At 36.4% G+C, this 14,773-nt stretch overlaps 1 protein-coding gene across 1 annotated transcript in view; it reads left to right on the top strand.

Annotated features, from left to right (window-relative positions):
* The window catches only part of LOC115215365 (mucin-2), a 510,799-nt gene that overhangs the window by 21,435 nt on the left and 474,591 nt on the right, over positions 1 to 14,773 (top strand). Inside the window, exons 7-13 of the mRNA XM_029784514.2 lie at positions 2,199 to 2,294; positions 5,833 to 5,880; positions 7,170 to 7,381; positions 8,533 to 8,674; positions 10,970 to 11,229; positions 12,309 to 12,549; positions 13,834 to 13,962. Coding sequence (XP_029640374.1) covers positions 2,199 to 2,294; positions 5,833 to 5,880; positions 7,170 to 7,381; positions 8,533 to 8,674; positions 10,970 to 11,229; positions 12,309 to 12,549; positions 13,834 to 13,962 — 1,128 coding nt within the window. The remainder of the gene's footprint in view (positions 1 to 2,198; positions 2,295 to 5,832; positions 5,881 to 7,169; positions 7,382 to 8,532; positions 8,675 to 10,969; positions 11,230 to 12,308; positions 12,550 to 13,833; positions 13,963 to 14,773) is intronic.

The raw sequence follows: 14,773 nt of genomic DNA, 5'->3' as shown, positions 1-14,773 counted from the left end.
TAATAAATCTCTGAGCGAGGTATAAGCAGTAGCTGCACGACATTGTGAAGTATATTTGCCACTTAAATGTGGCTAACCCGTAAGGGTGGATGCTACTATAGCTTGTAGCCCCAGGAGGACATCTTCTCCAGCTGGCTATTGATACACTTTCTGTGCCCTATCAGTCTTGGCAAATATACTTCACATTGTTGTGCAGCTACTGTTTATACCTTGTTCAGAGATTTATTATTGCTTGTTTACACTTTTTCGAGATCAGTGACTTTTCGTCACTGGAAAAAGGATATATGTATTTGCATTGGGACCCCTTCGCATCAAAGACCGGTGATTGTCGTGCGCTGACGACGGGTAAATACCCAGAAACCTGGATCCATACGTATCACGTCAGGTCGACGATGGGAAGGATGGCTTCCTTTTGCAAATACTGATAGGGCACATAAAGTGTGTCAATAGCCAGCTGGAGATGTTCTCCTGGAGCTACAAGCTACAGTAGCATCCACCCTTAGTGGTTAGCCACATTTAAGTGGCAAATATACTTCACATAAGTAAACATAATTATGCAGTTATTGATTAATATTATCACATCATTTACCAGTAGGCACAAGATATAACTCTGGACATATTTCCGTTCTAGTCTAACCTCATCAGGGAAGTATAGTCTTCAATGCAATTGTGAAAGTAGGGATGAAAGACTCATTAACCCTTTTGCATTCAGATTACTTTATCAAATGTAATACTTATTTATTCATATTGTTTTGAATTTATCATGCATTATCTTGTAGCTTTGTGATTTCGATGATGTGACTGTATCTTTTTAGAATGACTTTGTAGGGCAGGTGTGAAAGGCAAAATCTGGCCAGTTTGAATGTAAAACAAGTAGAATATTTTGGCCAGATATGGCTGGTTAAATGCTAAAGGGTTTAGTAGTTGTTTGAAATCGTGCATCAGTTAGTGTGTGGAAATATGATTCAAAGAACAGTTAACTCAAATGCCATCTGTATAAAAAAAAAACAATAGATAAGATATGAGTCTTTTTCTTTATCACTCTGGTCTAAAGGGAGGGCTTGTGCCCATGATCTTTGCAGGTCTTCTTCAACTGCAAAATTAATGTTCCTCTTGAATAGCTGCAAGTTGATAGCTACAGGATAAACATGGGCAGAGAAGTAATTCCACAGACCATTAGACCATTGCTCTGGATAGAAAGGACCAGTCATAAGTGGAACCTTGTTGAAGGATACATGAAAGAAGTTGAGTGAGTTAAGAATGTCTGGCTAGTGGTTACTTAAGACTATCCAGCTCCAAGGAAAAGCAGAAACTGCAGTAGTGACAGAAAGGGTTGAAAGAGGTGACTATACGTTTGTGGACCAAAGGTTGAAATATGTTAGGGTGTGGCTTCATGCCAAATCAATCTGATGGTCATTATTTTAGCTGTGGCCTTAGATACCTGTTTGGGCAGTGAGAGAAGCAGAATACTATTGTAGGTTCCATCAGCATTTTGTAGAGATTTAGTAGTTGGATTTAGTAGTTGTTGAGATTTAGAAGTAGGTTTCTAACCTTTGAGATGAAGGCCTGTCTTAGTAATGGAGTCTTTGCTAATCTTGGGATTATGTATTTGCAAGATAAGATTCTCAGTAATAGTGAGATGTAGCATTTGTAGTGAGCTCGAGGATTCTAGCTTATGGTGAATGGGGTATGATATTGGGTTTTTGACATGTGTGATGACTGTGTGTTAGTGTTGTTGAAGGGGTTAAGATTGGTATGACTTTTTGGTGGTTATTTTTGTGGTGTCTATTCATGGGACCAGTGCAGGTTTGGTATGAGATATCTGTTGTGTGTGGTGATATCTTCAGTGTGAACTCCACAAAGTCTGTATCGGTTGTCACATTTTATGGCTTTTCCTGCATCTCTATCCCTTTTGTACATCAGGTTGATATTTCCTGTTCCTGGATTGCAAATGCATACTCTTCAAAGTGGAAGTTAGTAATCAGGCTGTTGGTCCAATATATATGTAAATGGATAATAAAACAAATGGTTTACACCTGGTAGCTTACTGGTAAAGCACAGTCACTGTCACAGTGATCGTTAGGTATATGGCAAATGAAAGAGGAACACCTGTATGTATGTATGTATGTTTCTAGGCATGCATGCATGCATGAATGAAGAAAAAAATTAATGATTTTTTTGTCTTTTTCACTCTCTAGCTGTCTGTGATGTGCCATGCTTAAATGGTGGTACATGTTTCGCACCAAACCAATGTACTTGCCCACCTGGTTTCACTGGAGCTACCTGTGCTATCAGTAAGTATAACTGCTTCTCTCTGGACTTTTTCTTCTTTCCTGTTCCTGACAAAGAGCCATGCTCGAAATGTTACATCTCTTCTTTTTTCCATCCTAAACAACTTTCTCTGAACATCAATCTAATATATTCACTGTGTATGTTCTTTTGACTTTTGTTGTTTTACCTGTTTATGTTTTTAATTCTGATCCCCCGCCTTATATATATGTGTGTGTGTATATATAAATAAGCACTTAAACATTTACTTTTGTGGTCTTGGATCAAATTTGAAAGAGAATATTGTTTTTAATGCTAAGTTTTTAATCAGTTTTATGTTTTTGAGAAATTATATGGAGACGTAAACAGTGGAAACTATATTTTTAAAAATTGTTTGAAACCAATTAGTTGATTAAAGATAGTTTTCAAAAATCTAACAGAATTTAAGAAGCATCTACTGATTTCATAATTATAGAAATAAATTTAAAATCAGGAATCAAATCATGTATCTTCCTTTGTTATAACACATGGCAGGCAGGTCAATGAACTGATAGCCTTGTAGTACATGTTCCACTCTTTATATTCTGATTGCAAATTGTGTTGAGGCAAACTTTGGGTTTTAGCCTTCTGGGGCTTAATAAAATAAAGCATTTGTCTTGTAGTGAGAAGTTCATATAATTGACTTTTCTGTTCCCTAACATTTGACACTGTGTCCCTCTATGAAAAATAATTATTCAGTATGCCCGTTTAATTTCAAATCTTGTGGATGTTATTCTTATGGTCAATAAAACAGTTTATGTTCATTTAATTCACCACACTCCATCATCATCATCATCATCACCACCACCACTGCCATGTAAAACTGTTGATGTTGTTAAGCTTCACATCGCTTCTGACAGAGCAGCCGTATCTACCATGAACATAGCACATTTTATTCAGATTTAGTGTATAAAAGACTATATAATCTTCAATGTTCTTCTTGTAGAGTTTGTGTTGTTGAAGATTTGCTTTCTGTTTTTCGCAGGCTGTGTAACTATATAGTGTGGCCTTTGTTAGTTCTATGGTTGTTTTATCTCCTTGGCCAGTTCTGGTCTAGCTGACTTATGGTCAAAGATATTTCTCCTTATTTTTTCAGCAGGAGTGGCTGTATGGTAAGTAGCTTGCTTATGAACCACATGGTTCTGGGTTCAGTCCCACTGCGTGGCACTTTGGGCAAGTGTCTACTACTATAGCCTCAGGCTGACCAAAGCCTTGTGAGTGGATTTGGTAGACAGAAACTGAAAGAAGCCTGTTGTATATATATATATATATATATATATATATATATATGTGTATATATATGTGTGTGTGTGTGTGAGTGTGTGTGTTTGTGTGTCTGTGTTTGTTTCCCCAACATCACTTGACAACCGATGCTGGTGTGTTTATATCCCTTTAACTTAGCAGTTCGGCAAAAGAGATCAATAGAATAAGTACTAGGCTTACAAAGAATAAGTCCTGGAGTCGATTTGCTTGACTAAAGGCAGTGCTCCAGCATAGCCACAGTCAAATGACTGAAACAAGTAAAAGAGTGTATCCAGGGATTACATTATCCGATGTATTGTAATCTTTTTTGAGGGAGATTTAGCTTCTATTTCTAGCAGGGTGATTAACTGTGTTAAGGTCGTTTTATTTGTCCAAACCAGTGTTGGTATTGTTCAAATAAATCTTTGTTTTTAGAACTTAATTAATCTTGACTTTCTTGTCATTGTAAGCATGGATTAGGAAGAAATTAATATTGAAATAAAATAAAAATCAGTATTATGATATCAGTATTATGATATAATAATCTGAAACAAGAAATATGTGTGTGTGTATATATATGTATGTAAATAGCTATATTAAATATCTGAGTGAGATTTATATATCTGTACTTTAGTTTTTCCTTTAATGTTTTCTCTTTGTATTAAGTATCAGATATCTTTAATAAATTTTAATATCACTGTAACTTTTATTGTATAGATTTCATGCTCACACAATCACACATGTACATGTATACACGCACACACAGATGTGTGTATGTGCGTGTATATATATATATATATATGTATATATGACTGTGCGTGTGTGTGTATATCTATATTCTATATATATATATATATATATATCACCCACTACACTCTCGGAGTGGTTGGCGTTAGGAAGAGCACCCAGCTGTAGAAACTCTGCCAGATCAAGATTGGAGACTGGTGCAGCTATCTGGTTCGCCAGACCTCAGTCAAATCGTCCAACCCATGCTAGCATGGAAAGCAGACGTTAAACGATGATGATGATGAGGATTATATATATATATATTTATATATATGTCTCTCTTTCTCTCCCTCTCTATGTGTGTTTGTGTGTGTCTGTGTGTGTATGTGTGTGTGTGTGTGTGTGTGTGTGTGTATAACTTTGAAAAACATCAGCAGTGTGAAAAACAATCATCAGTTATTTTTCTTAGGTAGCTTTCCAAAATTCAGTAATATTTAGTTTTTGAATATTAGAGTAGTAATAATATATTGAATATGAAAATATGAAGCAAATTAAAAAATCAGGGAAACCTCCATCACCTCAATAAATATATATGTGTGGCAAGAAGTTTGCTTCTCAACCACATTCTTCTGGGTTCAGAACCTCTTTGTGGCACCTTGGGCAAGTGCCTTCTACTATAACCTCAGGCTGACCAAATCCTTGTGAGTGGATTTGATAGACAGAAACTGGAAGACGCCTTTGTGAGTGTGTGTTCCTTCGTGTCTGTCTTTGTCACCCCACCATTTGACAACTAGCATATTGGTTTGACCAGGCTTTAAGAAATAAGTATTAGGGTTGTTTCATTTGACTAACTTTCAAGGCTGTGCCCCAGCATGGCCACAGTCTGATAACTGAAACAAGTAAAAGATATAAAAGACACATACACACTGTCACATGTATGTATCATATGTATGATAGATCGTTAGCTCCTACATGCATTTTTTTTCTCTCCTTGTTTCTCTCCTTGTTTTTTTCTGTGTATCTTTCTGTTGAAGAGCGTAGGCTTGAAACGTAAAAGACTTGTTCTATTTCTATTCCTGAGCACCATACTAATACATTTATTTGTTTGTACTCCACCTGCCTTCGTCTTTTGTTTATTTTCGTAAACCTTCCTGTTATATATATATATATATATATATATATATATATAGGATCTGTTCTGTTTGGCTCACATCATCATCATCATCATTGTTTAATGTCCATCTTCCAGGCATGCATAGGTAGGATGGTTGACAAGAGCTGGCCAGGTAGAAAAACACCAACCACTCCATACATATATATATATATATATATATATATATATATATATATATATACATATAAATGTAATAAATCTGAAATGAAGAATATTGTGCGTGTGCTTATTTGACAAGGAGGAAAAAAAATGGTCATCTTGAAATATAACAATATTTGTTTCAACACATGGTTTCATATCAGGAATCTTGCAAAACAAATACATAAACGTATACATATATATTTCATAACTTTAATTATGTATCTTTTTGAAATTTCTTTCAGATAACATAATGTTGCAAAACCAAACATCAAAAGCCAAGCCTGGTGAATGTAAGTCTCAAATTTCTAAACTCCTTCTGCTGCTGCTGCGTCGCCTCTCCTCCTCCTCCTCCTCCTCCTACTACTACTACTACTACTTAGTAGTAGTAGTAGTAGTAGTAGTAGAAATGGAAAGGACTCATCTGATAAAATGAAAAGAACTGGGCAAGAAATGACAATCAGTAATAAATAATGGTGGGGGGTCATATATTTGTCTGTCACCTCTACCCAATGTATTAGGGATAGTTTCCTTTCAGCCCATTTCTGAGCAAGACTGTCCAAGATGCTCATATAACCCTGATCCATTTCCTATCTTCACAGAGGCTTGGCCTGAACCAAGCACCATGACATTACTGTCAGTCCCAGTGATCCATGGTACATTCTTGGAATAGATTTGTTTCTTCAAGTTTTGAGTCCATCAACCTTTCTTGGTTATTATGTACTCCTGTTGCTTCTTTATAGTTTTCACTGTAGAGCTGATCCTTTTGAACTTTGGTTTATGCTGTGTCTGACACAATCAGTGACATCCTCCGCCTATGTTGACATGGCTCCTTTGCATCTCATTTTAAGTGGAAAGTATCTGAGGGCCAGTCAGGCAGTACTGGCAATGGCAATGCTCAAATGGTGCTTTTTATGTGCCACCTGCACAGGAGCCAGTCCAGCAGCACTGGCAATGACCTCACTTGAATGCTTTTTCATGTGCTACCAGCACAAGTGCCAGTAAGGTGACGCAGGTAATGATCACAATCAAATGGTGCTTTTTACGTGCTCTGGCAACGATCACACTTGTATGGTAATCTTAGCGTTCCACTAGCACAGATGCCAGACATCGAATTTGATTTCGATTTCACTTGTCTCAACAGGTATTCGCAAGCAGAGTTTAGTGTCCAGTGAAAGAAAGGTACGCATAAGTGGGCTGGTTACACTCCTGGCATAGGCCACAAGGTTATGGTCACACTTGAGCTTTCCGAGTCTTCTCAAGCACAGCATATATCCATATACACACACCCTCATGTCCACACGCGATTACACACACACACACACATATACATAATGTACTTCAAAACAGTGTTCAAGAAGCTCCTGTTATGCAATGCATCAGAAATCTACAAACACATGCTGAAGAACTCTTTCAATACATCAAACAGAGCATCATAACAATCAGTTATATTTTTTATCCCAGTCCAGTAGGGTCCAAAAATAGTATAAAAATCTCACTCCCTACAATAATTAATTATAAAATATGAAAAAAGCCACAGTTTATTTAATTTGATATTGCTAAAAATATTTTCCTATTGCAGTTGAATCAATATTTGATGCTGAAGGTTACTCTATGTGTACCTCCTGGGGTGATCGACATATTGTCACTTTCGATAATGTATACTACTATTTCCCTGGTAAAGGAACTTACACGCTTTTCCAAGAATGTCAAAATTCTGAGCCAAGTTTTCGGGTACACATCAATCATACATACAACTGTGAACCAGGTCGACATTGCCATGTTGAACTGAAAGTGAGTCTTTATATTCTCTCTCTCTCTGTCTCTTTTGCTCTCTCTTTCTCTCTATCTTTCTTTCTTTCTCTTGCTCTCTCTCTCTCTCTCCTGCTCTCACTTTCTCTTGCTCTCTTTCTCTTTCTCTTGCTCTCTCTCTCTCTCTCTCTCGTTCTTTTGCTTTCTCTTGCTCTTTTGCTTTCTCTCTCTCTCTTACTCTCTCTCTTTCTTTCTCTTGCTTTCTCTATCTCTCTTGCTCTCTCTTTTGCTCTCTCTCACTCTCTTGCTCTCTTTCTCTCTTTATTGCTCTCTCTCTCTCTTGCTCTTTCTTGCCCTCCCTTTTGTGCTCGCTCACTCTCTTACTCTCTTTCTCTCTCTCTCTTTTGCTCTATTTCTCTCTATCTTTTGCATTCTCTTTCTCTTGCTCTCTCTCGCTCTTTTGCTCTTGCTTTCTCTTGCTCTCTTTCTCTTCTCTTGCTCTTGCTTTCTCTTGCTCTCTTTCTCTTGCTCTTGCTTTCTCTTGCTCTCTTTCTCTTGCTCTCTCTCTCTCTTGTTCTCTCTCTCTTGCTCTCTCTCACTCTCTTTCTTTCTCTCTTGCTCTCTTTCTTTCTCTCTTGCTCTCTTTCGCTCTTTTGCTCTCTCTTACTCTCTCACTCTCTCTTGCTCTTTCTATTTCTCTTGCTCTCTCTCTCTTGTTCTCTTGCTTTCTCTTGCTCTCTTTCTCTCTCTTTCTTTCTTTCTCTCTCTCTCTCTCTCTCTCTATTTTGATCTCTCTTACTCTCTTACTCTCTCTTAACCATATAGTCATGATCAAAACTTTTCATTACTGACATTGTAATTAACTAACCACAAACAGCATACACAATATGTAGGCTGGTGCCAGTATATGCTTATACTTTATGTAATAAAGAAAATCAGAGAAGTCACTGAGGTCATGACCAGTGATGGAAGAACATTGACTAACAATCAACCTATTGATTGTTTCATCAGCACATTAAACAAACGATCAATCAGTTAGTTGGTTAGATTTTTAACCAATCCACTAACAATGAAGAAGTGATATTGTGCATGTGTTATTATTGACACAATGACCCTCCCAAGACATAATAATGAAGAAAATGTTTGTTCATAAATTCTCTCACCTGGTTAATTAAATTGTTTGCTTGTTATAGATTACTAATTTTGACACAATGATCAGTGTGCGACCGGACGGTAAAGTTTACAGCAATGGCTCAATCATCTCACTTCCACATCAAGTCGGAGATTTGGAACTTAGTGAAATTGCCAACTATACAGTTGTGAAAGGAATCGATGGTTAGTATCATATGAATCTTTCATTTGGCAGGAAAATATTAGATAGAATTGTGCCCAATATATAACCCTGACTTGTATATATCTTTCCCCAGTTATCTTATTCAGTATATTTTTTACTTTTGTTTTATCATATTTTTCATTTTAAATCTCTATATCATGATATCACTGACAGTATCATATGTATTTTATTGTCTTTTAGTATGATAACATTAACACATTCTGTTGTGTCTGGGGAGAGTCATTTTCTTTTTGAGCCTTATAATGTAACACACTCACCGGTAAAATTTCCACATTTTTCTTATTTTTATTTTCCTAAAATTTTCGTTGCATCTTGCAACCTTTTCAATAGTCTTGACTATTTAGGAAAATAAAAATAAGAAGGAAATTTTACCGGTGAGTGTGTTACATTATAAGGCACAAAAAGAAAATGACTCTCCCCAAACACAACAGAATATACTTCAACACACGAACTCATATAAAAAATCTTGCAAACCAAATCCAAAAACGAAATATTAACACATTCATTCAACATTATCTTCTTATTCAACACTATCTTCTCATACAACACTATCTTCTTATTCAACACTATCTTCTTATTCAACACTATCTTCTTATTCAACAATATCTTCTCATTCAACACTATTTTCTCATTCAACATTAACTTCTCATTAAGCTTATCCTCTCATTCAACACCATTTTATCACTTCAACACTATCATATCACATCGTAGTTATCTTAGCAATCTACATTGTATTGCCCCCTCGAAATATCACAAACATTATAATCCCATTTCAGGCTTAATTTTGTGTAGAAAGTTATTACATCGTTTGTATTGCAATATTACTATATTACATGAAGGCAACAAGTTGGCAAAATATTATTATTGCAATATTATCATATCACATGGCAGAATATCATTATTGCAATAGTATTATATTACATGAAGGCAGCAAGCTGGTAAAAATCATTATTATGCTTTGTGGCACATATTTTGGCTTTACGTTCTGAGTTCAAATTTTGCCATGGTCAACTTTACTTAAGGCAGTGAGCTGGAAAAATTGTTAGCATGCTGGACAAAAAGCTTCGTAGCATTTCTTCTGACTTGTTACATTCTGTGTTCCAATTCTGCTGAGGCTGACTTTGTTTTTTATCATTTTGGAGTTGATAAAATCAGAACTAGTTGAACCCTGGGGTTGTAATTGACTTATCTACTCTTGTGAAATTGCTGGCCTTGTGCCAAAATTTGAAATTAATATTATTATATTACATTATTTGTATTATAACTGCCATTCAAGCTTATACTTACATCACCATCCTGTTTAGTAACTTTTTTATTCCATCTATATTCCTGTATTATAATTTACATAGTTATTTGTTTACACTGTTATTTAGGAAATAGATATTATTTTCTAATTTAATCTATTTTGGGTCCCTCTACTTCAGTTTCTGGGTCTTCATGATTGCAATATAACATTAGTTCACTGCATCTAGGACAACTGGAACAAATTAAGATCTATAGCCTGGATATATGAGCTTTAGACTTCTCATCAGTTCTCTATAAATGTTCTCCTTCCCTCAGTTTTTTAAGAAGTTCACATTTTCTGGGCGACTGATTTTCTACAATGGCACACAACTTTTGATACTTGTCCCATACAACTATATCTGGTTTATAATGTTTACACTATGTTACTGTTCTTTTTGGAATATCCATTAATATTCTTATATATATAAATGATCAGGTGATTTTCTCCAAGAAAGTTCACTAACGAAACCTGGTAATAAGGTGATACAATGTAAATGTAGAATGAAGTATTATATCTAAGACTATAACTTAACATCTATAATTGGTTTGCATTTCTCATTATCTGTAAATTGACAGTACACATCTTAAACTATTTTGCCATGTAACTTCTAAATGAGGTTTAGCTGCTATTTCTACCAGTTGAAGGGACTATGTTGTGTCTTCTACATTAGTTCATTGTTTACTGATGTATAATGTTATATACAGATGCCATGATAGATCGTTAGCCACTACACACATTTTTTTCTCTCCTTCTTTCTCTCCTTGTTTTCTGTGTCTCTTTCTGTAGAAGAGCGTAGGCTCGAAACGTAAAGGACTTTTTCTATTCCTGAGCGTTATACTAATACATCTGTTTGTTTTGTACACTACCTGTCTTCGTCTTTTGTTTTTTTTCGTAAACTCTCCCTATAATGTTATATATATATATTTGATTTATTTCAGTAATTTCTGTTTTTAATTAAATAACTAACTGATTAATTGTTTATTTTCCCCAGATCTTATAATATTATATGATGGACTAAGCAGTGTTTATGCCTTTGCTCCGCCACAAATGTTGGGTAAACTGTGTGGTTTATGTGGCCAATTTGATGGAAATAAAACCAACGAATTTGTAAACTATGTAAGGAAGCCAGTTGCCACTAAAGCAGATTTCAGCAATGTCTGGCTTGACCCAATGGAACAACGAACAATTCCAGCTGTGAAAGAAGATTCAGTCCATCCTTGTGTCAGACTGCGGAATAAGTTTTCAAAAGCAGTAAGTTTTATCAGCAATCATTTTTAGGTTTTCACATTTAATAGTTTGTATGTGTAAAAATTACTGGTGATGTAACATTGTTGATATGTTCCCAGCAAATTGAACATCTGAAGCTCAGACCAAGCTTTGATCTTGGCCAAGCTATTTCACATACCTCACTAATAAAAGCAGCCTTTTCATGAGCAGATTCCCCAAATATTCATTTCAAATTTTAGCACAAGACCAGCAATGTCAGGGGAGGACATAAATAAGTTAATTAAATAAATAAGTTTATTTTACGTGCAGGTGGCACGTAAAAAGCACCCACTACACTCATGGAGTGGTTGGCATTAGGAAGGGCATCCAGTTGTAGAAATACTGCCAGATCAGACTGGGCCTGGCGCAGCCTTCTGGCTTCCCAGACCCCAGTTGAACCATCCAACCCATGCTAGCATGGAAATCGGACGTTAAACGATGATGATGATGATGATGATGATAAAGTTATATACATTGATTGTACTCATTTTATTGACCCTGAAAGGATGAAAGGCAAAGTTGACCGTGGCAGAATTTGAACTCAGAATGTAAGGACAGATGAAATGCTGCTGAGCATTTTGCCCAACATGCTAATGACTCTGCTAGCTTGCCACCTTAGATTGCTCAAATATTGAACTCTGTGTTCAGTTGAGTTATGGGCAGGTGTGCCTTTAGCAGAACTCATCATGATGCAAACGTTTCACCAAGTCTTCATTATGAGGAGATCTTGCTTCCTTCTTCCCCATAAATCTCAGAAACCTTATCATCCTCTGATTAAGCCATAAAAAAATTCATTTAACTAAAAATTTTTCAAAGCAGTGCTCCAGCATGACTGCAGTCTAATGACCGAAACAAGTAAAAGGTGAAGAGTAAATATTTTCACCTTTTTGAATAATAATGGAGCCTGGTGCAGCCATCTGGTTCACCAGACCTCAGTCAAATCGTCCAACCCATGCTAGCATGGAAAGCGGATGTTAAACGATGATGATGATGATGAATGCATTTTTTGATGATGATTATATTTAAATTCTGTAATTTTTGTTTCCTAATATTTTTCATAACAGGCAGACAACGTTGAAGCCTTTTGTTCGGTTTTTAGTCTTGACTACGTGGTTTTCAAAAAATGTCATAGTACCGTTCCACCTGATGAATATATTGCAATGTGCAGTCGTGAAATGTGCACTTGTTTGCTGAAGAATAGTCTTCAAGAATGCAGCCATAAGCGATGTGAGGTAGCCACGCAGTATGCTAGAGCTTGTAGTCATCATGGTAAAATCATGAAATGGAGATCAAATACATTTTGCCGTGAGTAATTTTTATTGAAATACCTTGTTTAGTTTACAGCCCTAGGTAGCTCTGATTGAGTATAGACTTACAACCATTGGAATCACAGCTGTGACCATAACTATTTCTTTACTACCCACAAGGGGCTAAACACAAAGGGGACAAACAATGACAGACAAATGGATTAAGTTGATTACATCGACCCCAGTGCATAACTGGTACTTAATTTATCGACTCCGAAAGGATGAAAGGCAAAGTCAACCTTGGTGGAATTTGAACTCAGAACGTAATGGCAGACGAAATATGGCTACGCATTTCGCCCGGCGTGCTAACGATTCTGCCAGCTTGCCACCTTCTCAGCTGTGACCATACCACCTTGATCCCAATATAGTACATTGCCTGAAAATATGGACAGCAGCATCCTTTGTTTTAAAACAGGTGATTTGAGGGGGATTTGCTTGCTATTTCTAATTGGTTGATCAACCACATAAAGCCTTCCTTCTTGGTTCATTTAATAAACCATATTAGAGAGTGGTGGGAAGTTGTGATGTTCGTATCTTTCCCTAAATTATTAGTAGTATTAATGAACTGGCTTCAATTTGGAACTGAAGCAGAGTGAGAACAGGAGTGGGACTGGGAGTGGGAGCAGGAGTGAAACCAGGAGTGGGACCAGGAACTGAAGCAGAGGCAGGATATAAACTAAAGCAGAGTAAGAGATAATGAAAGGAAGAAAGATGGATGTATTTGATAGATATGAGTTGAGGTGGTGTGCAGCTTCATAGATCTGAAGGAGAGAAGTCGTTGTTGAAGGGGAGACAAGAACATGTCTGTGGGTCAGCAGTTTGGGTGTTTTGAGTGGGGAGCTGGCATCATTGCAAATGTGGGTGCAATAATTCAGTGGGAATTTTATCTGAACCTTGTAGGGGTCAAAAACAGAATAGAGCTGAAATTAATTCTGACTTTATGAGAAAGACTAATCTTTGGAATGCGCTGTTTGCAATGTTATTTATGTAAGTAGGGGTTATCAGGACTGATTGTAAAAGATTGAGGCCTCACAATTGTAGGAACTTTTCGGGTTTTCATTGCAGATTGTACAATGCCAGAAAGGGTGAAGTATAAGATTGTTTCCTTGCTATAAGCACCGATTGTATCTTTGTGCTAATGAAGGAATAAATTGTTTGGGTTTTCAAATCTTAACCAGGAAAGAGATAGTTGTTAAATATTTACATAAAGAAATCTATTGATTAAAGCATTAATTTAATTAAAATTTTTTAAATCTACAGTATTTTGTATTTCTTATTTCAGCTCCTCATGCCTGTCCAAAGAACATGGTTTTCAAAGAATGCAGTAAGAACTGTCGTCAGTCTTGTGGTAGTGAAGGCTTTGAAGCAGAATGTGAAGAATTTTGTGTTGATGGCTGTTTCTGCAAAGAAGGTGATTTTAACAAATAGGTTTTTTTGATTAACAAAGGACAGTGGTTAAAAAAAAAAAAAAATCCCAACAGAATTTTATTGCTGCAGAATGTTGCAGTACTTTACTAAGACTATGGCACTTTAGCTAAAGTCATTTTATAAAGTATAATTGATGGTAACTAGAGAAATTACTTCTTGTTTCATCCATTGGACTGTGGCCATGCTGGAGCCACACTTTGAACACTTTAGTCAAACAAATTGATCTCAGCACTTATTCTAATAATGTCTGCTACTTGTTTTATCAGTCTTCTAGCAAACCACTAAGTTACAGAGACAGACCTGTAAACAAACCGAGATTGGTTGTCAAGAGATATGAGGACAAGCACAAAGGCATGTACACACACACACACACCCTCTCTCTCTCTCATAGACAGACACACATACATATATTTGACTGGCATCCATACAGCTTTCATCTACCAAATTGAACCTAGGTTTGCACCCACTAAGCATATTTCATTACTGCACTTATGGCTCAATAAACTTAACTTTTATTCACACATACATATATATAGGCACAGGCATGGCTGTGCGGTAAGAAGTTCGCTTTCCAACTTGGTTCTAAGTTCAATCCCACTGTGGGGAACCTTGGGCAAGTGCCTTCTTCTATATCCACAGGCTGACCAAAACTGAAAGAAGCCTATTGTATGTATATCATCATCATCATTGTCATCATTTAACGTCTGTTTTCCATGCTGGTATGGGTTGGACGGTTTGTTTCAGGTCTGGAGAGCCAGCAGCTGTACTAGGTTCCAATCTGATCTGGCAATGTT

The sequence above is a fragment of the Octopus sinensis genome, linkage group LG9 (assembly GCF_006345805.1).
Source record: "Octopus sinensis linkage group LG9, ASM634580v1, whole genome shotgun sequence".
Classification (NCBI taxonomy): domain Eukaryota; kingdom Metazoa; phylum Mollusca; class Cephalopoda; order Octopoda; family Octopodidae; genus Octopus; species Octopus sinensis.
The sequence above is the reverse complement of the archived record's forward strand: the minus strand, read 5'-3'. Positions and strand labels throughout refer to the sequence as shown.